The sequence below is a fragment of the Mustela nivalis genome (genome assembly GCF_964662115.1).
Source record: "Mustela nivalis genome assembly, chromosome: 18".
Taxonomy (NCBI): domain Eukaryota; kingdom Metazoa; phylum Chordata; class Mammalia; order Carnivora; family Mustelidae; genus Mustela; species Mustela nivalis.
Genome location: NC_139037.1, coordinates 58,419,687 through 58,446,252, shown reverse-complemented (window position 1 = coordinate 58,446,252; position 26,566 = coordinate 58,419,687). Strand labels below are relative to the sequence as shown.

The 26,566-nt window shown below is 44.2% G+C and overlaps 1 protein-coding gene across 1 annotated transcript; it reads right to left on the bottom strand.

The window, feature by feature from the left end:
• Positions 1-7,149: 7,149 nt before the first annotated feature.
• ZNF180 (zinc finger protein 180) lies at positions 7,150-26,465 on the bottom strand. The gene is made up of 5 exons (XM_082710703.1): positions 26,456-26,465; positions 24,127-24,215; positions 18,211-18,285; positions 15,829-15,955; positions 7,150-14,537 (listed from the first exon to the last, which is right to left on the bottom strand). The coding sequence occupies exons 2-5, from the start codon at positions 24,175-24,177 to the stop codon at positions 12,796-12,798; spliced, it is 1,995 nt and encodes a 664-aa protein (XP_082566829.1). The 5' UTR covers positions 24,178-24,215; positions 26,456-26,465; the 3' UTR covers positions 7,150-12,795.
• Positions 26,466-26,566: the final 101 nt, after the last annotated feature.

Here is a 26,566-nt window from a genome sequence, read left to right as displayed (position 1 = left end):
GGTGCGAGAAGAGCTAGACAAAACAGGGGACACTCTGAGTTCTGGGGGTGAAGAGATAAGAGGCACCGGGGAGGAACCCCGTGAAGTCCGTGAGTTAGTGTTTCCCGTGGTTAATATGCTGAGTCTCACAAAAATCTGGTGATGGCTGGAGAGTAGCTAGGTGACTTGGGAGATTCTCTGAGTGATGTGGGTGAAGTGCTTGGTGATGAAAGTAAGAAGACAGAGTATGCTGTCCAGAGGTATGGTGACCCTGAGGAAACCCTAGAAGACACAGCCGACGCCAGTGGCTTTGGTGATTGTCGGGCATGGTTTGGTGAGGGCAGTGTGAAGTTGTGGGATGCCGGTAATGATGGAGGTGAATCTGGTGACCTTCTGGGAGTACACAGACCAGCCACCCCGATAAGGAGTTTTCCATTATGGACGTGTTGCTGGGAGAGGGGAATGAGAAGCTGCCTGAGGTTGGCTGTAGTTTTCAGTGTCTGGGCTGCGGGACCCTTCAGAGCGGCCAGATCCACTCTTCTCTGATGCAGTCGTGACTCCAGCTCCCATCCTGCTCCTTCTCTGACCCCAGAAACGGAGAGCAGTGGGGTGTGTGTGTGTGGGTGTGTGTTGTGGAGGGTGGGATGCCCTCTTAACAAATGCAAGAGTAAACGAACGAAACACACAGACAGACTTACCTACCAAGTGTTCCGTCCTGTCCTGAGTTCGACTCCACGCAGGTAGAACTCTGGAAGAAACGACTGCAGGCTGCTTGGACAGATGGTTCTGAGCGCTGCTCTCCTGAGATGATCCGAGCGGAAGGCCCCGCGAGTTTTAATACCAGAAGGCGGGGCCTGGGCGGGGCTTTACACCTGCTTCCCCTACTTCAGGTCCAGCGGCCCGACTCCGTCCAGCAGAAATTTGAAGCCGAGTTTCAAGTTTGGGACAAACTTCGATTGGCTTTGAGTTCATGTTTACAATATGGAAAAATTTAAGGTAAGAACTTAGAACTTTTGTGAGCTAATTATAAATTAACTCCGTTTAAACATTTCTACCGCGGCGATTCTGAGATTGTGAGCCTGGACCACAACGGCAATGGGTGCAAATCCTCAAACCCCAGCCGAGACCTCCTGAATCAGAAACCCTGGGTCAGGTTTCTGGGGACTCAGAATTCTGTGTTATAAGAAACCCTCCCTCCTTTTCTGATGCAAGGCAAAGTTTGAGAACCACCTGTGTAGTGGAAAAGAATTTTTTTTTTAAAGTTAAGCTATACATTGTATAAATAAAATTATTTTCTTATCTGGGGACATAGGAGCTAGGTGGGTGGAGATCAATTGCATTTTGGTGATTAGGTTAGGAATTTGAACCAATGTTTCCAAACAATCAGATCACAAATGCCTATTTATAAATAGGCATTTATAAATCTAATTCATTGTTTAAATCATATGAAATTGTTTAAATTGTTTGATATGCTAATTACTGAGAATTGCAGGGCTCAAGTGTGACACATAAGTGATTTTTTAAAAAAAGATTTATGGGGGCGCCTGGGTGGCTCAGTGGGTTAAAGCCTCTGCCTTCCGCTCAGGTCATGGTCTCCGGGTCCTCATTGGGCTCTCTGCTCGGCAGGGAGCCTGCTTCCCTTCCTCTCTCTCTGCCTGCCTCTCTGCCTACTTGTGATCTCTGTCAAGTGAATAAATAAAATCTTTTTTAAAAAAAAGATTTATGATCTCTCTCTCTCATATAAATAAATAAAACCTTAAAAAAAATAAAAAGGATTTATTTGAGGGAGCGGGAGAGAGTAGGGGGGCTGATCCCAGGACCCTGAAATCATGACCTGAGCCAAAATCAAGGGTCTGTGGCTTCACCAGCTAAACCACCCAGGCACCCTGTGACAGCTAAGTGATTTTATGTAAATGTTAACATCAGAACGTAAATCTTATTTTCCACCCTCATGTGCTTGTGGGCTTATTCAGGGTCATCCCCTTCCTGTCTCCTGGGTTGGTGTCTCAATTGCAAAGACTTTCAGAGACATTACGAGGGAGAAGGAGTTTATGTCTGACACTCTTTCACCATCCAGCACCTTGTTAAAGAAATATCACCATTTGCTTTATTCTTTCATTATAATTCTTTTCCAAGCTTCCTGAAATGAATAAAAAAAAAAAAGCTTCTCTTTTTCATTAACATATAGGAAAAATGGTGGTGACAATCCATGATCTGCTGCCATTGTTTTAAATTTGATAAATTTTCCCATTTCTTTTAACCCTAGATCACAGTAGCTATTTTTAATCTGTATTTATTATGTTAAATCCAGCTTATGAACCATGAAATTGCATTAATATATTGGAAACATTCTTTTAGCTTAGTAAATGATTCATCTTACCTTATATCAATAGGCATTTATAAAGTGCCCATCACTTTTATATAACATTCAACACATTACATTACACCAGGAAATCTAATATCCAGCCACATAATACCTTCCTTCACATGATACATACAGAGTATGAGATCAGTTAAAATCCCCCCCCCCCGCATGTTTCTCTTGATCCCCTTTGTCTTCCTGAAGATAAGGCAAATTGAAATGGACAGACTTGAAACTTTGTTCAATCCGGCTCCATCTCTACAATGTGGCTGAAATTGATCCAAGTTCCTTTAAAGACATGACCCTCTCTATTTTCCAGAAATAATGACAATATCATCATCTTTTCCTAACTTTGAATATTTTTCTGTGAATGGGGGGGGGTGCGGGAGGATTATTTAAATACTTGGAGTTAAGGGTAAAATCATGGATTATACTGCAAGTTTATGAAATAAAGCCCTAGGCTTTCTTTGTGATGGGACAAAGCTGGCCCTGCCCCTGGCCAGACCATTATTTTCCTAATTTAACAACCCTCTATCTACTCACTCTACTCAGATTTCTACTTTATAGTGGTTGTGATCTCTGCCTGATCATGTCAGGTAGTATGTGGGCTCCAAATCTTGAGATGTACATTTCGAAGATTCCTGTCACTCTCGCCAGCAAGAAGGACTAGGAGACCTCAGCGAAGCAAGCTTTATTTCTGGGTAGCTGTTGGGATCTCCCCTTTCACCGCCCACGCATGTGTATATATACCAAAGTTGTACAACCAATCACTTACAGCCACATAGATACAAGAGGCATTTTGGACTACTTCCTTAATCCTCAGTTCCGCCTACTGGCTCGCATCCAGCTGCCATCTTAATGGCGTGTTTACTTTTGGGCACCGACAATTCCTCCAAGCATACCAATGCATCTTCCTAGGAGAACATTCTCTTCTGATTGAAACTACTAGACCACAGAAAACAGGGAAGAACAGATATAGAGATAAGACCTGGGAATTATAATTGAATGTGGTGAGGGGCACCTGGGTGGCTCGGTGGGTTAAGCCTCTGCCTTCGGCTCAGGTCATGATCTCGGGGTCCTGGGATCGAGTCCCGCATTGGGCTCTCTGCTCAGTTGGGAGCCTGCTTCTCTCTCTCTCTGCCTACTTGTGATCTCTCTCTGTCAAATAAATAAATTTTTTAAAAAAGATTTCTAAAAAAAATAATAATTGAATGTGGTGGGAATTATAATTGAATGTGGTAGACATGAGGCCTTTAGGGTCCTGATCTACCAGGAACAGAAGGTAATTGTTGGACAAGGAAGAAATAACAGCTCCACACAGGGAATATTTTTGTTAGTTTGTTTCTCTGTTGAGTAACATAGATTTTTTATCCTACAGACATGTAGGATCTGATGTCAGTTGTTGGTCAAACAATGCCATTACAAACTCTTTGTAAAACATTTTATTTTATTTTATTTTAAAGGTTTTATTTGTGAGAGAGAGCACATGCACAAGCAGGGGGAGCAGCAGGCAGAGGGGGTGGGAGAAGCAGGCTCCTGGCTGAGCAGGGAGCCTGATGCAGGCCTCCATCCCAGGGGGGCTGATCCCAGGACCCTGAAATCATGACCTGACCCAAAGGCAGATGCTTAACTGACTGAGCCACCCAGACATTCCTTTGTAAAACATTTTAAATGTCTGCATGATATTTCTATCATGGATAAGCCAAATTTTTCTATCCGTTTTGCTAATGTTGACATTTCTTTTTTTCTTTACCAATTTTTCATTATTATATTGGAGTGATGCTCCCTGGGCATTTATCCTTGTCAAGAGAAATGACTGGAGCAAAGGACCTAAGTATTTGAGTGGCTCTTGATACATATTGTTACTTTCTAGGAAGGCTGTCTCAACCTTGATTGTCTTAGCAGCATGAATGGAAATGTGGGTCTCACCAAACTGTGCCTTCTGTACCTCCATCTCTGGAACTGGACTGTACAATTAAAAAAAAAACTCTTCTTTTTAATCCGATATCACAAATGAGATTAAACCTTATTTTCATACATCTTAATCACTGAGTCAGTTTTGTGTGTGTATATGTGCGTGAGGAAGGTGGATCAGTAATATTTTCATTGTATGGGGTTGAGAAAAGCCTTTTAGGTTCATCTCTGAAGCAAAACTTTGCTGGACAGTCTTTGGTGATCGTACAAGGCAGGTTCTAGCCCCCCCCCCCTGTTGAAGGTCCTTAGAGGGGCTGATTATGGAGTGCTAGGGTTGCTCAGGTGTTGACTCTTGGTTTCAGCTCAGCTCATGATCGCAGGATCGTGAGCCTCACATCAGGCTCTGTGTTCGGTGCAGTCTGCTTAGGTTTCTCTCTTTCCCACTGTGCCTCTTCCTACCCTGCTTGCCTGCATTTACACTCTAAGGTAAGTAAGTTGAAAACAGAGACAGAGGCAAACCATGAGAGACCCTTTTTTTTTTTTTAAAGATTTTATTTCTTTATTTGACAGACAGAGATCACAAGAAGGCAGAGAGGCAGGCAGAGAGAGAGAGGGAAGCAGGCTCCCCGCCGAGCAGAGAGCCCAATGTGGGGCTAGATCCCAGGACCCTGGGATCATGACCTGAGCCGAAGGCAGAGGCTTAACCCACTGAGCCACCCAGGCGCCCCACCATGAGAGACTCTTAACTCTAGGTAATAAACTGAGGGCTGCTGGAGGAGAGGTGGGTGGGACAGAATGGGTCACAGGGGAATGAGCATTGAGGAGGGCACGTGATGTAATGAGCACTAGATTTTATATGCCATGGATGAATCATTAAATTCTGCCCCTGAAATGAATATTACACTATATGTTAAATAAAGTGAATTTAAATTAAAAAATTTAAATAAAAAAATAAGTAAAATCTTTTAAAAACGGGAGGGGGGGGTAATTTTTCTCTCCTGGGGTGTTGGCTTGGGGATGTCCTCATTTACTCTACCCAGTAGATTTTAAGGACAAAGATTATGGAGCAAGGAGACCTTGAGATGGGAGATTCATTATTAAGTGACTTTCATTAGTAAGTTTCCGTGTCATGATTACAGTGGCTCTAGGAGGCATTACAAATAGCACTGTTGTTTTATTTAGGGGAACATATACAATTTTTTATAAAAATGCCCAGTCTTTCTCCCTCTGTAGTAATGATAACCTGGGCCTTTTGGGGTAAATTAAATGGTTTTTTGAATGCTGTGGTGACCTGGATCCAAAGGCTGTAGATTTAGCCAGTAAAATTACACCCACTGAGGGTCAACTGACTGTGCTGGGAAGAGATGCTAACACATGTGCTCCAGCCCAGGATGGGGTAGTAGAAAACCAATTATCGTCTAATTTATTCCAGATGGGTGGTAAAAGGGGTACTTTTTTTCCACAAGGGGAAGTAAACTCATATTTCAGTCAGGTTCTTGTATATCTGGCTAGGTGATATGAGGTCCTCCCACCTTGAACAATGTGAGCAACTGTCAGAAGCAGGGGGATTAAGGAAACCATTCTGGAAAGAGAAATATCGGCTGGAATCCCATTTAGATATTTAGTTCCTAAGTCCATATATTTAATGTTGCTTTAGAGGAGGCATTCGTATTTCTCCCCTTTAGAGCTCATCTCCTGGATAATTAATCTACACTTTGCCTACCCCACTCCCCACCCCCAAGTGATGGGATGGGCCATATTAACTAAAATCATTTTTTCCCCTTGTTTTCCTAAGCTTTACCAAAGAGCAAATATGGGCTCTCACTGAAGGTGAATTGCCAATAATCCCAATCACTTTTTTGAAAACCTTGTCCCTTGAATGATAAATATGACCAAATACACCTAAAGTTGGGCCCATTTATTAATGGTATCTTTGTATGTTCTTATACAGCCAGTGGGCCTATCCACCAGAAGTAAGTAATAAAAAGGCCAACGTCTGAGTGTGAGAGAGGACTGAACTGGAATTTTAGGTGTGAGATGAAACAGTTGCCAGGTCATTGGTCTAGTGAAGCTTCTGTTTCCTAAACAGATGCACATTAAGCCTTATCATTCATCCAAAACTTTGATGTTGACCAACATTTGGCTGCAGGAAATTTAGACTGATCAATATAAAACATCTCTTGTGAAGTCAAGTTTTTGCCTGTCATGGACTGAATGTTTATGTCCCCACCCGCCCCCCACCACCGAAATTCATATGTTGAAATCCTAATGCCCCATGTGATGGTATTACGAGATGGGGACCTTTGGGCTCTGATTAGTTCATGAGGGTGAAATTCACCATGAATGGGATTTGTGCCCCGATACAAGATTCCAGAGACGGCTCTTGTCCTTTGGCTGTGTGAGGACAAGTAAGTGGCTACCTATGAACCAGGAAGCGAGTCCTCACCAGTCACCGGATCTGCTGGTGCTTTGCTTTTATTCATTACTTAAAGCATCCAGTCTACAGTATTTTTGTTATACCAGCTTGAACAGACTCAGATAGTGCCTTTCTTGGACACTGTTGACACTGCCTCTCACGATGGATCCATAGAGACCTAGACCATGGTCTAGCGTTCATGTCTGATGGTTTCTCAAGGCTCACAGTGTTCCTGCATGACTGGTAGGAATTCTACTTGGGTTAGTGGTCCCTATGGCCTCTGTCTATCACCACTGCATGATTGCTGGTTCCCCAGGATGAATATGTAGCCTTTCATGGTGCTAATGCTGCTCATTCCAATTTAACACTTAATTTTACACTAGTTTTAACTCTCCCTCTCCTATGTAAACATTTTTATTCTAACTCCGTGTTTTCTGACCAATTTGCACGTCTCATGAACACAAATCCACAATTTTCGTTTCCTTTAAAGCTAAAAACTTCAGTTTTCCTTTTATTTAAAAAAAAAAAGTACAACTGGACTCGATACAGGAATAACAGCAAACAGTAACCCCCACACAGTAGTCATCCCCCTCTTCCCATTTAGGCAGAGAAGCCGTAATTGAGCACTGAGACACAGGTAGAAGCCACGCCACATGGGGAAGCTGTGGTGACTAGGTGTCCCATTTCTTGGGAACACAGCTTAGATTTGGCTGTATTGTATACAGGTCTAGGTGACAAATGCTATCAGCAACACATAAAAATCCATCCACCAGATTACAAAAAGAGATTTCAACTCCCTCTTCCCCAGTGCAACATAAATACTAAAGCAGGGAGTACGCACCTAGTATCAGTGATGGAATCCTGATACAATTAGTAGAGAAGAGTAACATCGGAGAATACTAATAAACAGCTTTGGTATTTCATCAAAAAATATCCTTTGGCTTTTCTATAGGTTTGGTTCTTTTAAAACCTAATCCCCACTACCAAAATTTCAGCACATTCTACTTATGATCCTATCTACATTTTGCTATTTTACATTGTATAGTGGGACAGGTGGGGAGTACACTTAGGATGAGCACTGAACTGAATAATGCATAGAATTGTCTGATCAATACACTGCACACCTGAAACTAATGTAACATTGAATGTTAACTATACTTCAGTTTTATAATAACCAAGTCAGGCTACTGGCATGTCCTGAAAGTTTTTCAAAGGTACAGAAAAATCAGGTACTTACACCCATAGAGTTCCAGCTTGCCACAAAATGTCCTGTAGGAGTAGCGTGGTCCTTGTAGGTTCAGAAAACAAGTCATGGTGGAGGAAAATGTGGACAAGCCAAAGAGAAAACAAGAGGAAGAGTTTATGGTCAGAAGATTCAGGAAGCTGTCTAATCTGTAATGAACCGAAGGCAGAGGTATCAACCATGCAGAACTGAACAAACACTGTCAGAAAATGAACTCGTAGAACCTGGGCAAGGAAAAGGAACAGTAGCCAAGCAAATACCCAAATTTCAAGGTCTTGATCCAACACCTAAATTCAAGGACTGCTCCCTGAAGAACTGGGGAAGTGATCATAAAGACTGTCATAACCACAGAATGAAGATTCACTCAATAGAACATAAAAGCTGTTGATGCTTAAGAGTTTAAAAGTTTAAACTTTTTGATGTTTAGAAGCTAAAGAGCCTAGACAGGCAATATTAGTTCAGAAAGGTTTATCGATCACTAACCGAGTTCCACGTAAATACCAATGATACATTGGGTATAAGATAGAAAACCCAACTTTACTGTTTCAACATGAACATCCCCTTGGCAGGTCCCAAAATTGACATTTTAAATGGAATACTATTTTTTACAGCAAAACCTATAAAATTCATTAATTGAGTTACACCTCAAGTTAATCCAAATAAGGATTAAATTATCCTAAGCAGTAAAAACTGTCACCCACTTGTTCCTAGTTTTACAAAAACAGTTCTAGAGAGCTTTTGAATATCTACTTGCAACAACAAACGTTACTTAATATTAGCTTGCTAACTTGACCTGATTTTATGCTCTCTCCCCCTTTTTCATGCCCAGCATCTGAACCCTCTTTTTTTTTAACCCTCTTTTTACATGACAGATTTTTCACTAGAAAACGGATGAACCCAGAGATCCCAGACTTGGAAGTGGATGTAATAATGGGAAGCTCTAGTTAACCTTACATGGAGAAGAGAGTAAGCACTTTTTTTTTTTTTAAGAGCGATAGCTCTATTATGTTACATAGGAGATTTTATATACATATTTAAATCAGAGTATAGAAGGTGAAGAAAATGTTGACTTATGGGTTAGGCAGAAGAGAGGGCTATACTGGAAACCTTCTTTGCTGCTGCTTTGCAAATGAATAAAATTCTACGAATGACGAATCCTCTACTTAATTAGCATGAGTAGCATGAGACTCCAGGAAATACAAAAGGTACCTCTGATGTCTCCAACGATGGCATAGCTCAGGTGTCACCAAACCCAGGCACTTGCCTCAGACTTGGAATCAAAAGAAATCAATGTAGAGATAGATCAAGGAAATTAATTAAGATACTCTGGGAACTTAAGGAATTCTCATAGGCACTGCAGCATAATTCTGACAATCATTTCTGTCTATAAATCCTTGAACATGATCTTACTGCTTCTTGCCAGCTCTTGGACCCACCTAACGTCCTTTCAATAAACTCCTTTTTCCAATTGGCTAGCATTGGCTCATGAGCTTCCCAACCAAGAACCCAGGTTGCTACAATTTGTAAAGAGTAATGTGCTATTTATGGATGTGATCCGTTCTGTGGTGAAACGGTCCAAGTGCAGGCTTTGCCAACAAACTGGAAAAATACTGATTTTTCAAGCTAAAGTTCTAAATGCATTGGTAATTTAACTGGTCCTGTCAGATAAGACACACAGAACAGAGGCACAAATCCAAATGAAATTTTGATTCCTTGAGCACAAAATCCAAATGAAATTTAAGAATACAAAAGTGTATCTGAAAATAGTATTTCAAAATCTGGATCTCCCCTCTCCTAGCTGAAATCTCTCTAAATATAAAACACACTTATCTTTCCAAGCCTAGAAGTAAGCTGAAACATCAAAATACAAAATGATGTGGGAGGGGTACAAAAGCAGTAAAGGCGGATCAGGAGTGTGAGAGGACACAAAACAACTGGAGTTAACATTGCTATTCGGTATGTTTGAAGGTTGCTAAAGAGTAAATCTTAAGGGTTCTCATCAGCAGGGAAAATAAAAAAACCCATGATTGGGGCGCCTGGGTGGCTCAGTGGGTTAAAGCCTCTGCCTTCGGCATAGGTCACGATCCCAGGGTCCTGGGATCAAGTCCCACATCAGGCTGTCTGCTCAGCAGGGAGCCTGCTTCCTCCTCTCTCTCTCTGCCTACTTGTGATTTGTCTGTCAAATAAATAAACAAAAATCTTAAAAAAAAAAAAAACCCATGATTCCGTCTCTCTACGAGTTGATAATATTAACTGTGATAATCATTTCACAATATATGTAAATCAAACATGCTGTCTACCCAAAACTTACACAGTGCTGTATGTCAGTTATAACCCAGGAAGACTAGGGGAAATGAAAAATTGGTTCTAGGAGAGTATTTCCTAACATCTAGGTAGTTAAAAACATTTTGGTCACTTTTCATTTATTTCTGATTTTACTGGGGTATGGTGAGAGAAATTTGGCTTGTAAAACCTATAAATTCTTCTATGGCCAAGTACAGCTTTAGTTTTGTGAATTTTACACAGACAAAAACTTTTTATGCAAGGGACATCTATATATGTGTATATATATATATATATATATATGTGTGTGTGTGTGTGTGTGTATGTATATATCTACGTATATATGCATACACATACATATGCCATATATGTGTCATTAAAATCAAACTACTGATTCTCCTTTTTAACCTTAAATTTTAGGTTCATAAATTTAATTACATATTTTTGACATGTGGTCACATGACCCAAACTTACTATTGATACAGGGATTTTTGGTGGATTATCTTTAAAAGAATATTTTTCCTACAAGGGAAATTACTGAGCAAATAATATAAATTCCCATTTTTGTTTATCAGTTGACTCTATCTTTTATCAATATGCTTGGCAATCCTTAATCCCCACTGGAAAACTGATACAATACTCACGACAGTGCACACAAATGACTCACATATTCAAGCTGGCCAGAAACACACACACACATGCACACTTACACACATATTTCAAAAATTTTGCAGTTTTAAAAATTTCACTTTCAATGAAATATTTTCAATGTTTATCGAAGAGATTACTTTGCAATGAATCACTTCCCAAACTTGAAATATTCAGAGCCCTCATCCTTCACCCAGTTGGCTTTATACTCATTTGTACAATCATGGCTTCTTGCCTTCAAAGTAAGATTCAACATGCCTGATGAAAATCATCCTAGCTAGTATTGGTTTTATCTCTAATTTGAGGCGGGGGGGAACCTCTTCAGGTCCGGTTGCTAAATTTGGACTTTTTACCATTTTATGTCCTCCCCAGAAGGGAATACATGCAGAACCCCTGCTGTTCCTCTATCCATGCATTCATCAACCAACTGAAGAGCTCTCAGGCTGTGTGTGGAGCCAGCTCTCAACCCTCGACAACTGTTCCTGAAAAATTCAATCACTGCCATGTGTGTTGTACTCTGGCTTAAACCTCAGAGAGGTGGCTCTGCTTAGGGTCATCTCATGGGGACAGAATTTTACGGAGGGCGACCGCTATCAGAGGTCACTTTCGATTTCTCGTTCTTCCTCCAGAGAATTCATCTTGGTTCTCTGGTCTCCCATTTCAACTCTCAGCTTACTTTTTACTAACTCTCCAGGATCAGAGGTTTCCGGCCCATGATAATCCATAGGATTAAAATATATAATTTAGGCGATGCGAAACACATCTTAGAAACCAACAAAGAGCTACAAAATCTTACCTAAAATGATTCTTGCAAGCTTAATTTAGGCAATAAGCACTTAGCATGACAGTGCTCTCTCACTCAGAAGACTCAGACATCAGGAAATATACCCCAGAGGGAAAAAAACCCACAAGACTACATGGGGGAAACCCTTAAAAATAGAGCTCCTTTATACCGCTTTGGAAATATAAAAATATGCCCTCTACACAACCTGCATATTCTCAATCCCTCATATAGAACCCCTTCTGATCTAAATTTCCAGTTCCCCATTGCCAGGGGAATATTTTCAATGAGGAAAATCCCTGGGTATCCAAGTCCTAAGGAGTGACCTGCTCAAGCTAATCCAAATGGAAATCTCAGAACCCCGAGAAATCTCTATCTAGCTACCTAGTCTTTCCTAAATGGTCAAAGATGGAAATCTTTGGTTTACTTTTTGTTTCTGACTCCTCATATTACTTACTACAGTACAACAGCACACACACCAAAGAGAAGAAAAAAAAGGCATAAAGCTAAAAATAAAAAAGATACACCTGGAAAGCCTTTCAACTCTGATCCATACACAAGTACCACAATGGTTCTGGAAGTTACTGTTCTATACACTTGGCCTGCATTTTTTCCCACTTCATTATCATAGCCATTTTCCTAATATTTATGAAATCTTAACATATAATAGAAAGTGCTGAATAAAACAGATTAAAAAGTAGCTACTGTGATAATCATGTCATAAAATGGTACTGAAATACTATTTTCCAGCCTAGGTTCCAATACCTACACCAATTTTCCAATCTTCTCAACAATAAGCTCACCAGTGTTTGCATTCTCATTTACTCTTTATTGTTAAAGAGTTCTACCTCACTCACAATCACTCCATAGTAAGTTGCCCATTTAATGATCATTTCCTCAGGTCAGAGTGCTTTCTTCCAGGAAAAGTGCCAATATTTATTACTTATGTGGCAATGTGTCTTAAAGGCCAAGTTTGATCTTTTTAATACAAAATGTTAAGTAAAATATGTGACTGTTTTTCTTTCTTCACCAGGCCAAACTTCCAGATCCACAATAACAGAAGGCTGACATTTGAAAGGAAGAAAAAAGAAAAGAAGGAAGGAAGGAGAAAGAAATGTAAGAAAAAGGAAAAGAAAAAAAAAGAATACGCTGGCTGAAAGGCTTCCAAACTAGTTACATTCATAGGGTTTCTCCTCAGTATGAGTTGCCTGATGCCTAATAAGTTTAGAACTATTAATGAAAGCTTTCCCACACTGATTACATGTAAAGGGCTTTTCTCCAGTATGAGTTCTTTGATGTACAATAAGTCGAGCACTCAAACTGAATGTTTTCCCACACTGATTACATTCATAGGGTTTCTCTCCAGTATGAGTTCTTTGATGTTGAGTAAGGCATGAACTCTGCCTGAAGGACTTCCCACACTGACTGCACTCGTAGGGCTTTTCTCCAGTGTGAGTTCTCTGATGTACAACAAGAACATAACTCTGGCTAAAGGACTTCCCACACTGGTTACATTCATAGGGCTTTTCTCCAGTATGAGTTCTCTGATGCATAACCAGATGAGAACTGCGGTTGAAAGATTTCCCACACTCATTACATTCATAGGGTTTCTCGCCAGTATGAGTTCTTTGATGGGCAACAAGCTGAGAGCTCCAGCTGAAGGATTTTCCACACTGATTACATTCAAAGGGTTTTTCTCCTGTGTGAGTTCTCTGATGGGCAACGAGTTTGTAACTTTGACTAAAGGACTTCCCACATTGATTGCACTCATAGGGTTTCTCTCCAGTATGAATTCTTTGATGTGCAATAAGCTTATAGCTCTGGATAAATGATTTCCCACACTGACTGCATTCATAGGGCTTCTCTCCTGTGTGAGTTCTTTGATGGGCAATAAGTTTGTAGCTCTGCCTGAATGACTTCCCACACTGATTGCATTCATAAGGTTTCTCTCCAGTATGAGTTCTCTGGTGCACCACAAGAACATAGCTCTGGCTGAAAGCTTTCCCACACTGATTACATCTGTAAGGTTTCTCTCCAGTATGAGTTCTCTGGTGAGAAACAAGGTGAGAGCTCCGGCTGAAGGACTTCCCACACTCATTACATTCATAAGGTTTCTCCCCTGTATGAGTTCTCTGATGTGCAACAAGATGAGAGCTCCAGCTGAAGGATTTCCCACACTGATTACATTCAAAGGGTTTCTCTTCAGAATGGTTTCTCAGGTTTTGGGCAAGGGATGAACTCTGGGAGGTTTTACCACAGTTATACTGACTCTCTTCAACAGGTATTCTCTGTTGTTCATTATGGGTTATACTGTGGTTCAAAACTTGCCCACATTCCTTAAAATCTAAGGACCTTCCTCTTGCATGTATTTTCTGATGTATATTTAGAGGTACATCATGGCTAAGAGATTGAATACTATCCCTAAATCCATAGGATTTATCTCCTGTTTGAGTTCTTGTAAACTGAATAAGGTGAATGTTCTGATCAGGGTTTCCACATTCATTATTGTCACAGTGTTTCTCACTGTCATTAATCTTCTCATGAGTGTTTACAATAGAATCATAATGCAATTTTTTAACATGTGAGGCATGTTTATGAAAATGGCTTCTTATGGGTATCATCTGGGGCGAAAGAAAACTGGAATTCAGACCACTCTTCTCTTCAAGTTCGCTTTTATAGACCTTCTCATAAGTAATCGCTTTCCTGGGAGTAAATGCTATTTCCTTCAAAGGTCTCTCTTGTCTTTCCTGTTGCTTTTCCAAATGGTCCTTACAATCTTGAACTTCTTCACATGATGACAACCAAGGATCATCTCTTGTCAACCTTTCCAACTTCACTCCATGGGATGGTTCTTCATCAAAAATGTTCTGCTTTGAGGTGGATTCTCTTCTTCCAAGTGCCATTGCCAAATCTAGAAGAAAGCAAAATAAAACATCCTAGCCAAAGAATGTTAAAGTTGGAATACTGGGGAAAAGCTGACAAATATATAAAATATATATGGATTTGTTTTCAGCTATGGACCTATAACCTGGATTAAGAAAACAGAAGACTGGCATAGAGCAAGAGGCAGAAAAGTACCAGAGCCCAACAGTATAATGATATTAAAATGCAGCTTTTCTGAATAAAAAGACTTTAGATGCCAAATATCTCTATATTCCAAAATAAGATCACCTGTGCAGAATCTACAGAACAACAAAAACAATTTTACAAGTCTTCGAAAAGAAACCAGCCTCCTTTCTACCCTCTTTAGTGCTACACGTGTGCTCAGTGAAATTGAAAACAGTATCTACATTTCTAGGAATTTCTGGAGGCACAGGTCAGTAAGACAATGGCAAACTACTTTGTGAAACAAGAGAAAGAATGAGGGCACTGGTATCCCAAGTTCCCTAAATGCCTTAGCGGCAATTAAGGCCCAATGGATTCCTATGGTTCCAAGTGAGAGAGAATGAAGATTAGCTCAGAAGCAGAAGCCTGTGGGGCTACTAGGTCAAGCAGAGAGAGTACACCTGGAAAAAGTGGCAATGTATGCAGTCCATAAGAGTGGGAGATGGAGAAATATGTAGCATGCCCTATGGGGATTCTTGAAATTAACCCTCAAAACCTGTAATGATTCCTAAGTGTCTGTTTCTCACCTGGATATGTAATGTTGGGAAATGTTTATACTCATCCCCGTGCTCCCACAAGGAAATGGCATCTAGTTTGAAAAGCTGATAGGGACCAATATAGAACTTAGGGTGTCTGGTCTGGGAACAAAAGAAAATCACGGCAGAATTTGGTCCCAGTCTTTGGTTTTTAGAAATTATGAGGACTGAACAAGTTCAAACCAAAGAAGCTGCACCTTTGCTACCCTGCAAATTAAAATTAAATCTTCGGGGCACCTAGGTGGCTCAGTGGGTGAAGCCTCTGCTTTTGGCTCAGGTCATGATCTCAGGGTCCTGGGATGGAGCCCCACATCGGGCTCTCTGCTCAGCGGGGAGCCTGCTTCCCCCTCTCTGCCTGCCTCTCTGCCTACTTGTGATCTCGGTCTGTCATATAAATAAACAAAATCTTTTTAAAAATTTAAATTAAATAAAATTAAATCTTCATTGGGGAATAAAAAGCACACAGGTAATCCACATGTGGTCAAAATCAATCTGACCTCTGAACTGCATAGCTCATAATCCAGTGGAATCATTTCAATATAAAAATTCATTAATTCCTACCCCAAGAGACCAGGTCCCTATGGTTCTCCAGGATCATATCTCTGTCCAGGATCCTCTGAGCAGGGTTCAAAGTGCTTTCTTCCTTCTGAGTGAAGTCCACAGTCACAATTTTGAAGTTCACTCCTTCCTAAAACAGGACACACATTTCTGTTCAGCTGGGCATCATTTTCTTCCAATGTTCACAAAGAAGGAAAAGTTTGACAAACGGAAGAAGGAAAAATTGACAGCCTGGAAACTGTCCTGACTGTCCAAAAGATTCCAGTCAAGGTTTACAGGTGCCTTTTATGTAAGCCTCTGTGGGTTTTGGATGCTGGACCTGGTGTTATATAAACACCTGGTTTATACCTGGTATTCCTGAACTGTGGTTCATGAATAGGACCAAGTCCCTGAATCCCACGGAACTCCACATACAATGTGACTGTGCATTTCTATCATTAAGACTCACCATACATTCTGTTCATTTGTATAATGGCCATCTTTGTCACTAGGCTACAATCCATGAGGGCAGGGGCAAGGTAGTGACTGTTTTAACTGTAACTCAGGTGCCGAGCACAGTGTTGGTGTACAGTAGCTATGGAATATACACACTTGGCAAATGATTTCAATGAATAAATCCGGACTATCAACAGACTTTGTAATACATCCAAATAATCTGACTTTTGGTCCAAATCCTGATTCAAGTCCTCTCTCTCACCCTAATCTCACAGGCTTATCACACACCCATTTGAAAAGTCCTGAAGTGGATCAGGTTTTTTACTCTTATCCTTCTTCTCACCTGCCCCAAACTACCCACCCCTCAAAATTCCATCCCCCTCCAACTGGGTCCTTGGGCACTCTGCTTCTAAATAACGAAATCCTACAGCTTCAACATCATCACCAAATAGTCCCTGTGTATCCCCATGTTAATGGAAACCCACATTTCCCCCAACAACCCCCTCCTCTGCAGGCACCATGGGCTCACAGTCACTCAGCATCAGAGGGGGAGGGTGTATGTCCTCCCAGTGACAGTGAAACTCACACTACTTACCTTATTCTTGACCTTTGTCCTACCAACCCTGAAAAACTAAAACCCCTCTCCACTGAAAACATAGAATACCTCGGATTTGTTTTCTACTTCAAGAACTTGTATTGTCTCATCTTGCACAGTCTCTAGCATCCATTTGTAGAGTTCTCTGATGGTAATGTAAAACTGACTATTTAATTTCTTTAAAGATGTATTTATTTATCTGAGAGCAGAGGGGAGAGGGAGACAAAATTTTAAGCGGACTCTGCTGAGCGCAAAATCCAATGCAGCGGCTGATCTCACGACCTTGAGATCGGGACCTAAGCCTAAGCCAAGAGTCAGATCTTAGCGGACTGCCCCACCCAAGTGCCCCTAAAACTAACCGACTTTAATGAGGCACTTTCTGTGTGCTTTCAGGCTGTGAGCTAAGCACGCTGCATGAACTATCATTCACTGAATTCTCACAAGGTCCCTGAGAGAAAATCCTCATAGCAGCACCATTTATTTTCAGATGAAAAGCTGGAAGAACAGAGAAATTAACATGTATGTCCAAAGTCAGGGGCTGGGAGGCAGCATCAACTTTGCCTAACATGTGTTCTCAGTCACCGACGCCTAGCGCTGCCCAACTTCCAGCCCCTAGAATTGCTCCTCAGCACCCCGCTCTCAGGGTGAGACCCCAGACCTTGAAATCTCCAGGAAGTACTCCACCTCCCACGTCACGCAGACAGAACTCTCTCATTACACCAGACTGCTGTCCCTCACTCTTCTCATTCTTTGACAGTGTGGGGCCATCACTCAACTCAAGTATCTACAGTTAACCACCCACTAGTCTACATGCTTTTCCTTTCCTTCCCACTTAGTGCCCCTTTTATCTTTTCCATCTTGATTATTCCGACTAGAGTAACTGGGTCATTCGTTTTCATCTTTCTATTTGATCTATTCAAAAATCCTCTTTCAAACCGTACTTTACCCTACGGGGCTTTCACAGAATGTTCCTGGCTACAAGAATGAATCTGAATGTCTGTCTATAGTCTACAAAATGTAGGTTCCAGAATGCTGCTGGGAAGGAAGACTCTTGAAAGCAGCGGGACAGAGTACTATGGGTGGTAACTACCTCGGGATGGTCCTTTCAGACAGACCAGCAATGCTGTTAACCTCCCAGAGCTGCCTCGCTCTCACTGCCAATGGTACTGCATTCAGCCTTCTCCACTTTCTCGCAGCTCTCACTCTCTTCAATCTTTAGCATGAGAATGGGCCGATTTTTTGTAAAAGTTGTCCACTTGTACCCGTTTCCTCCCTTTCTGCTCACCCCCAGCTCACTTCGACTGGGTCCCTGCTGCCAACTGGCCATGCACATTTCTCAGTGGAGGCCAACTCACCTGGGATGGAAGGGCCAGTGACCCGGCATCTTCTCTCTCGACCTTAACGATAATCTCTTGAGCAAGAGGAGAGTCCTGAGAAAGCAAAACAGATGAGAAAGAGGAAAATAACCAGGAAGCTAAGTCGTGGCTCAAAACTCCCACAGTGAGTAGGCCAGGATGTGAAAAACCACCTGTTTCAACATATCCTACCTACAAGACTTCTGCTCCCTCCCAATGATACACTCACGCTAGTTCCCACTGGGCAGGAAGCCTGATGTGGGGCTCGATCTAAGGATCCTGTTGGCCACACAGACCCACTCTGGTACCATGTAGATGTGGAGCCTGATGTGGGGCTTGACCCTAGCACCCATAGATCATGACCTGAGCTAAAGTCAAGAGTCAGACCCTTAACAGACTGAGCCACCGTAGGTCCCAATTATCTCAACATTTTTGTTTAGAGGAATAATACGTCTCTTTCATCAACGCAGAGATTAATGGTAACAATGTTTAGTTAAACCTGTTTAAGTCCATGAAGTTCACCAGAGACGGTCCAAGTGCTAAATGCCTGATCCAAACTCTGTCCCTTCCTGCTCCGTCGCTCGAAGTTTCACCATTTAGGCCACCTCTCCCAGGAAGCATTCCTGGATAGCAGAGTCTCATCTCATCTTCCCGTAGGATTTCGTAGCTGTTTTTATCGGAGCTTTACTGGAACAGTAAAATCAGTCTCCTTATTTTATTGCTTCCATTTCTACACCTCTCCTCTGGGTCAGGAGATTGGTGCTGTGAAGAACTGTATATTTTTCACCTTTGTATTCTCAGTACTGAGTAGGAGCGTAATGTGCGTCATCTGAAATTGATGGGGTTAGACATACGTGCAGGGCTTTGGGTAGAGGAGAGGAATTTAAAGGTTTTCATTTTTTCACTACTATTTATTTACTTTACAACTTTACTGAGGTACGCTTGACAAAAATTATCTGGTGAGTGATGTGATGTTTTTTAACTATGTGGACACTATGAAATGGGTACCAGTCAGGGTTTTGGTCTCAGCCCCTGAAGGCAGGCAGGGCCTTCCCTGGCCCAGCTACTTCCCGTGTGTAAGTCACTGACACCTCTCAGCTGATGTCCATCAGGCTGCTCACTGGGCTCATGGCCCTCATTTAGCACCAAGACTTGGGCTCCCCTGATTTCTCTTCCTGCTGGGGCTTTAACTGATATTCATCACGCCCAAACAAACTACTTGTGCATCTTCTGACAATGATTAAAATTTGCTAGAGGACACTCAGAGTGGAGAAGTGCACTAGGCAGCCTCCAAGATGGCCCCCGATGGCTCCCACCCTCCAGGAATTCACACCCTATGTAGTCCTTGCCCACACAGTACCAGTGGGTCTGCTCAGCAGGGAGCTTGCTTCTCCCTCTGCTCCTCCCCATCCCCACCCCCACTTATGTTCTCTCTCCCTCATATAAATAAATCTTAAAAAAAAGAAAAAGTGATGCTGTGTCACTTCTGAGATCAGATGATAAAAGACACTGTGGCCTCCATCTTGGCTGTGTGCCATGAAGCGCTCTCTCTTCTCCCTCCTCTCTCTCAGGTCCTTCGCACCGGGAGAAAGCAGCTGCCGTGCTGTGCGCAGCCCTGGAGAGAGGTCTGTGTGGTGTGGAACCGAGGCCTCTCGTGAACGGCCACGAGAATGATCGGGCAAGGGGGTCCTCCTACCCATGAGCCTTCTGAAGAGAGCAGCTGAGGCCGACAATCTCTGACAAGATGCTGATCACCAAGAACATCCAGAGAAGCCACTCCCGGGCACCCAACCCCGAGAAACCGCATGCGATCATAAATGCTGGTTGTTCTAAGCTGCTGAATTTCGGGGTATGGAGACACAGATGACTAACACAAGAAGGAAGATGTTTCTGCTTTTCCTGCATAGCCTTGGAATATACAAGAAGGGAATGGATAAAGAAGACGTGGTCCAGATACACAATGGAATATTCCTCAGGCATTAGAAAGGATGACTACCCACCATTTGCATCGACATGGATGGGACTGGAGGGGATTGTGCTGAGTGAAGTAAGTCAAGCAAAGAAAGTCAATTATCATATGGTTTCACTTACTTGTGGAGCATAAGGGATAGCATGGAGGACATAGAAGGAAAGGAAAAGTGAAGGGGGGGAGATCGGAGGGGGAGATGAACCATGAGAGACTGTGGACTCCGGGAATCAAACTGATGGTTTTGGGGGGGGGGGCGGGGGGGATGGGTGAGGCTGGTGGTGGGTATTAAGGAAGGCACGGATTGCAGGGAGCACTGGGTGTGGTGCATAAGCAATGAATCACAGAATACTACATCAAAAACTAATGATGGGGTGCCTGGGTGGCTTAGTTGTTAAGCATCTGCCTTTGGCTCAGGTCATGATCCTGGGGTCCTGGGATCAAGTCCCGCATCGGGCTCCCTGCTCAGCCTGCTTCTCCCTCTCCCACTTCCCCTTCTTATGTTCCCTCTCTTGCTGTGTTTCTCTCTGCCAAGTAAATAAATAAAATCTTAAAAAAAACAAACTAATGATGAACTATATGGTGACTAACATCACATAATTAAAAAAAAAAAAAGCTGCACATTTCTCTCTGGGAGCGCTAGGTCATCTTTCTCCCCAGCACCTCACACGGGGCCTTACACTGGCAAGGCCATCAATGAATTTGTGACAAAAGTCAAAATTACAATGAACAGATCGCTAGTTCAGTTGTGTAACAGAGGGAAAAAATGGCAAGTGGACCATGAAGGTTCCCAGAAAATACCCAAAGTCACTAGCTTAAAGCAGAATGCCAATGGTCATAATCAAAGCATGCTTTACTTACAGTTTTGACAAAGTGTGAACGTACTTATGTAAATTTAAATGCATAATTCCCTCTCAAACTCTTGCATACATGTCTGGCCGACCCTTGAACACCACCAATTTGAATTGCATGGGTCCGCTAATATATGGATATTTTCCCCCAATAAATACAGTATTGTAAATGTATTTTTTCTTCTTTATGATTTTCCAAGTAATTTTCTAGCTTACTTTATCATAAGAAAACAAGTGTAAGATACAAAATGTGCAGGGTGCCTGGGTGGCTCAGTCCGTTGAGCATCTGCCTTTGGCTCAGATTGTCATCCTGGGGTCCTGGGACTGAGCCCCGTGGTGGGCTCTCTGCTCAGGAGAGTCTGCTTCCCCCTCTCCCATTCCCCCTGCTCGTGCTCTCTCCCTCTCTCTCAAATAAATAAAAAAAATTTTTAAACATACAAAATAGGCATTGTTGATGGCTTATGTTATCAGTAAGACGTCCGGTCAACAGTATGCTCTTAGCAGTTAAGTTTTTGGGGGAGTCAGAAGTTACAAGTGGATTTTCAACCATACAGGGGGTCGGTTTCCCTAACCCCCGCCTTGTTCAAGAGTCAACTGTACAGGGAATCATACACAAAAACACTTACAGGGGCACCTGGGTGGCTCAGTGGGTTAAAGCCTCTGCCTTCAGCTCAGGTCATGATCTCAGGGTCCTGGGATCGAGCCCCATATCAGGTTCTCTGCTCAGCAGTGAGCCTGCTTCCTCCTCTATCTGCCTGCCTCTCTGCCTACTTGTGATCTCTCTCTCTGTCAAATAAATAAATAAAATCTTAAAACAAAAAACAAACCCACTTACAGTAGTGCTATTTGTAATAGCAAAACATGGAACCCTAAATATCTACTGAGTGTAAGTCCATAGATTCCATGGCCAGAGGTGGAAATCTGTGCACCAGGCCTGCATACTGGTGTGAGAATGTCACTGCTCCCAGGCCCTGACAGTGGACAGAAACAGGATCATATGTATGTCTACACACACAAACACACACACACACACACACACAGAGCTCTACCTATTTCTACACCTACATCTACTGAAAACCACATCGATACCTACAATCCCCATCGACCACAGTGGTTCATTCCACTGTTCCTCCTGCCCAATCTGATTGCGAGAACCCTGGCTCCCAAGAGCCTCATGACGTTTACTCAGCTGACCATCGTCCCTGTGCGTCATTCCTCTCTCATCCCCACTGCCGCCCCCTCTCCCACACAGATGCTCCTCGGACCCCTGAGCTTGGCCAAGAGGCCCTCCTCACCCTCCTCGGGCTCTGATTCTCTAGGCAGTTGGTCTCTTATAGACTCGCTTTCATGCCGTTGGGACTTGTACTCCAGGTGGACGCCCTTGACCTCCAGCCTGGGCTGGAGCTGTCATAGCCCATCCTGGGCTATCCTCCTGCGTTAATAACTTCAACATACTTCAGTTGTGATGCACACCGGGAGGGGCCCCTGACCCAACACAGTGCACATCTCACACCCCATGGGCCGCCCTTTGCACAGACTCACTGCAATTGGGCTGTTCCCTGTGGACGCCCTTCTCACCTGCTCTGGCCCTGTCACCCCAGAGCAGATCCCCCTCCCCCAGACGTCTGTCACCTCACCCCACCTGCGCTCTGATGCCCGGTGCCACCTGCCTCACCGTGTTTGGTAACTGATGCCCCTACACAGGGACACCCTCCTCAGCCTACAGGAGGGAGCTCTCCCTCGCCTGCAGAACCCCACGCACCCAAGCCCCACCTAACGGCTTCAGGGTTGAACTGTTTAGGAAGGAAGAGGTGAAATTCTCACTGAACATTTTTAAGAAGTTAAACATCTTCGAAGAATATTTGTTGCAGGAAAGTGCTTTGTTGATTTCTTAACCTTAAAATGTGCTGTACAGAAACAGAAAATGATAGATAAGTAAATGAAGACATGAAGTCACTAGGGATGGAACTTGCACATAAGCTTTGTTGACCTCCTTATTTATATTCTTCTAACACATTTTCTTTCATTTTTAAAAAAGATTTTATTTATTTATTTGACATAGAGAGAGAGAGATCACAAGTAGGCATGGAAGCAGGCAGAGAGAGAGGAGGAAGCAGACTCCCTGCCAAGCAGAGAACCCGACGCGGGGCTCAATCCCAGGACCCCAAGATCATGATCCGAGCTGAAGGCAGAGGCTTAACCCACTGAGCCACCCAGGTGCCCCCTAACACATTTTCTATACAAACACAAACTACTTCCCTTTTAGAAAGAAAAAAAAAGATGACTGATCCCAGGGTCCTAGGATCAAGTCCCGCATCAGGCTCCTTGCTCAGCAGGGAGCCTACTTCTCCCTCTCCCTCCACCACTCCCCCTGCTGTGCTCTGTCTGTCTCTCATTCTGACAAAAAAATAAAATCTTAAAAAAAATTTTTTTTAAGATGATCATTCCTGTGGGCACCTGGGTGGTGCAGTCAGTTAAGCATCTGACTCTTGGTTTCAGCCTGAGTCTCACTTTCATGGTCATAAGATCAAGCCCCGCATCAGGCTCCACACTTAGCACGGAGTCTGCTTGGGATTCTCTCTCACTCTCCCTCTGCCTCTCCCCCTGCTCACGTGTGCTCTCTCTCCCTCTCTCTAAATAATCTTTCAAAAAAAAAAAAAAAAAGATGATCATTCTTTAACATTATTTACTGAACACAGATCCTACCTATCTTCGTACATTGGGAAATAAGCATTATCGCACCCATCAATGGCCACAGCATCGCCCATTTCATAGTCTTCCCATGACTCTTCGACACTCCTCCTGCAAGGCCCATTCTTGAACATTTTTTCCCGTTTCCAAGCGAAACTGGGAGCAGCTGGCCACAGGGCAGTCAGAACTCGAAGGGCCTTTGATACAGGGTGCCAAATTCCTCCCCGGAAGAATTATCTGGATTAAAATGGTGAGGAAATGCAGGGAGCCTCTGAAAATGTAGAGTGTATCAAGTCAGGGGAGACCAAAATCTCCCAAAACACTGCAAAGAGAGCCAGGTCTGCTCCCAAGCCCAGAGTCGCCAGCTCTAAGCTCTGGGTGTCCTCAAGGAAGGGAAGTTCCACTCACCTGTGCACAGATCTTCAGAGGTTCTGGGGGCTTCTCATCCCGCTCTTCCATGCTCTTCCAGGCACAGGCAGAGGTCTGAGGGTCCTGAGCTGTAAGGGCAGAAGCCCTGAGAAGAGCACCCTGGCGCCAATCCACTGTGGTGCCCCCCCACCCCTGCACTTCCCCACACCCAGAATTAGTCTCTGCTTCCAGGATGCATTCCCCATGGCAAGCGTGCATCTAGAGCTCTCTGCCTGAAAAGCTCTGCATGCACCTACAGTCCCACGGTCCCTGTCCCAGGCCAAGACTCTGCACCTGCAACCTAGTACTCCCACTACCATCACAGGACTCTGGACCCCTAACTGTAAGTCATGCCCAAACACAGCCTCTGCCCACCACCGAGGTCTGCAGCACATGTCAGTCCCTCCCTGCGCCACCGGGTTCTGAGATCCTCACAAATGCCCAGCACACTGAGGTCCACCTAGCATGCGCTCCTCCTCCACCATGACCTGATTCTGCACCCTAAACCAGCTCCCCTTCCTCGGGCAAGGAGCAGGGCTTCTGGGATGGACCACGCAGAATCACCCTCCCTGAATGCATGAAGCTCCTGACACAGCCCCACCCATCCCAGGATCCGACCCCTCCATTCACCTCACCTGACCCTCTCGCAACCTGTCATGAATGGCCTCCCACTTCCAGCTGAAATAACCAAGCATATGCACAGAGCTGGGTCACACATAGGGAGGGCCTGGTGCCTCCATCGTTCTGGGCTCCACTGTTCTCCCCTACCAGAACAGCACCAGCAGGATCTCCAGTCCCAAACCCGCCTGAGCCCCCAACATGTAGCTCAGATCTAGTCCCTCCACCAACCTGGGGACCCTCAGGCATGAATCAGCAGCAGAGCCGACATGGGCCTGGGAGCTTCCTGACACACCCCAGCACGTGCCACCCCTTCCTCCGCCCAGAAAGTGGACCTCATCTGTCTTTGTGCCAGCTCGAGATTTCTGGGTCTGAGACTAGAACAGCCCCTGGGAAGTCCCAGCCCACACACCACATTACCAACCCCACTCCATCTCTCCCCCTTATCCACATCCCCTTATTCCCACCAGATTCTTACTCCAAAGATATAGCGTGGGTTCACAATGCGGCTCTGTCCTGCACCTGCACACACACCACTTCCTCCACTAACACCCAAAGACCCCTACTTGAGCCATACCTGCCCAGATTCCTGCCCAAATGTACTTTTGGGCACCTGCGGCTTAGGGAGATCCTATCTTCCCACCACCTTGGGTACCACCAACATGTGATTAGAGCACCCTCTGTACAAAGACCCCAGCACCCTCTAATTCCCACCTGTTCCCCGTCCAAATACCCATGTGTGTGCGCCTGCCCGCTCGCGCACAGGGGACAGGAAGCAGCCCTAATCCTCTGCAGCCCCAAATCTCTGGAGTGGAGGTGCTCTCTCCACTCGCCTGAGCATCTCAGGCAGTACTAGGGTCGCAGGACCATTCATGTCTCCCCATTCTGACCTTTCCAGGTCCAAATCTGCAGCCAGACTCTGTTCCTCTACCAACCCGGGCATTCTCATGCCTGCAAGCAGAGTAGCCCCGGAGCAGAGGCCCTGGGAAAGCCTACTTCATGATCATGCTCCCAGCACCCTGCTTCCTTACCAAAGAGCTGTCCATGTCAGGCAGCTGCTGCAGCTCCGTCCTTCCCGGACGCCAATTCTGCACCTCCAACCCAAAGTCTCCACCAAACTTGAATGCCCTACGGCCCTGCGTTACCCTACCTGGATCCCAGGATTACCAGTCCAAATCTCTGCTTCCCATTCGAATACCCTGCAGCACGTGCAGGGAGCGCTCCGACTAGAACGCGCCCCCTGGGCCCTCCTTCAAACTGGGAGTCTGAAGCCCCTCAGCGATTCTCAGAGGGCTCGCTCAAGTAGCACTGCCTCTTCTGGAACAACAATCTGCAACTCAAACCTGGTCTCTTCACTACCCAGGGGACCCGCTGGGTCCCCAAACCAAACACCAAGAATCTCAACTCCCACCTCATGCTTTCTACTTAAGCGTCTGCTCAAAATACAAGGAGAGCGGCAGAGCCCCTCTCCTCCAAATCTGCTGTTGAGTACTCCATCCTCCTGGGCTTCAGTCCTCAGATCTTGCACTAAACCGGCCTGGCACTGGAGGAAGGGAAGGCGGGCTTCTCAGGACCTCCCCACAGCCCAGCACTTGGCCTGTCTTCACCAACCTCGGCATTCGCAGGCCTGGGACAAGGGCACTGCCGGATCAAGAACTGGTGCACGCCCTCGGTCCCGAATCGGTAGCTGCACCCGAGTATCTCCACCTACTTCGGGGACCCGAGGCTAAAGCGCCGCCCGCGAGGGTCCCTGGTCACCCACTCACACCCCCAACCCATGTTCCCGCCCACACCCTGCGCATGCGCGCATGGGACACCCAGC

Bases quoted from the DNA above. Each gene is read 5' to 3' on its own strand.
- ZNF180 (XM_082710703.1), bottom strand. From the start codon at position 24,177: ATGGAAGAGCGGGATGAGAAGCCCCCAGAACCTCTGAAGATCTGTGCA. The intron at 18,286-24,126 runs GTGAGTGGAACT...TTGCTTTCTCAG, and splicing joins CTCTGAAGATCTGTGCACAG to GACTCTCCTCTTGCTCAAGA. The intron at 14,538-15,828 runs GTAGGAATTAAT...GCTTTCTTCTAG, and splicing joins TAGGGACCTGGTCTCTTGGG to ATTTGGCAATGGCACTTGGA.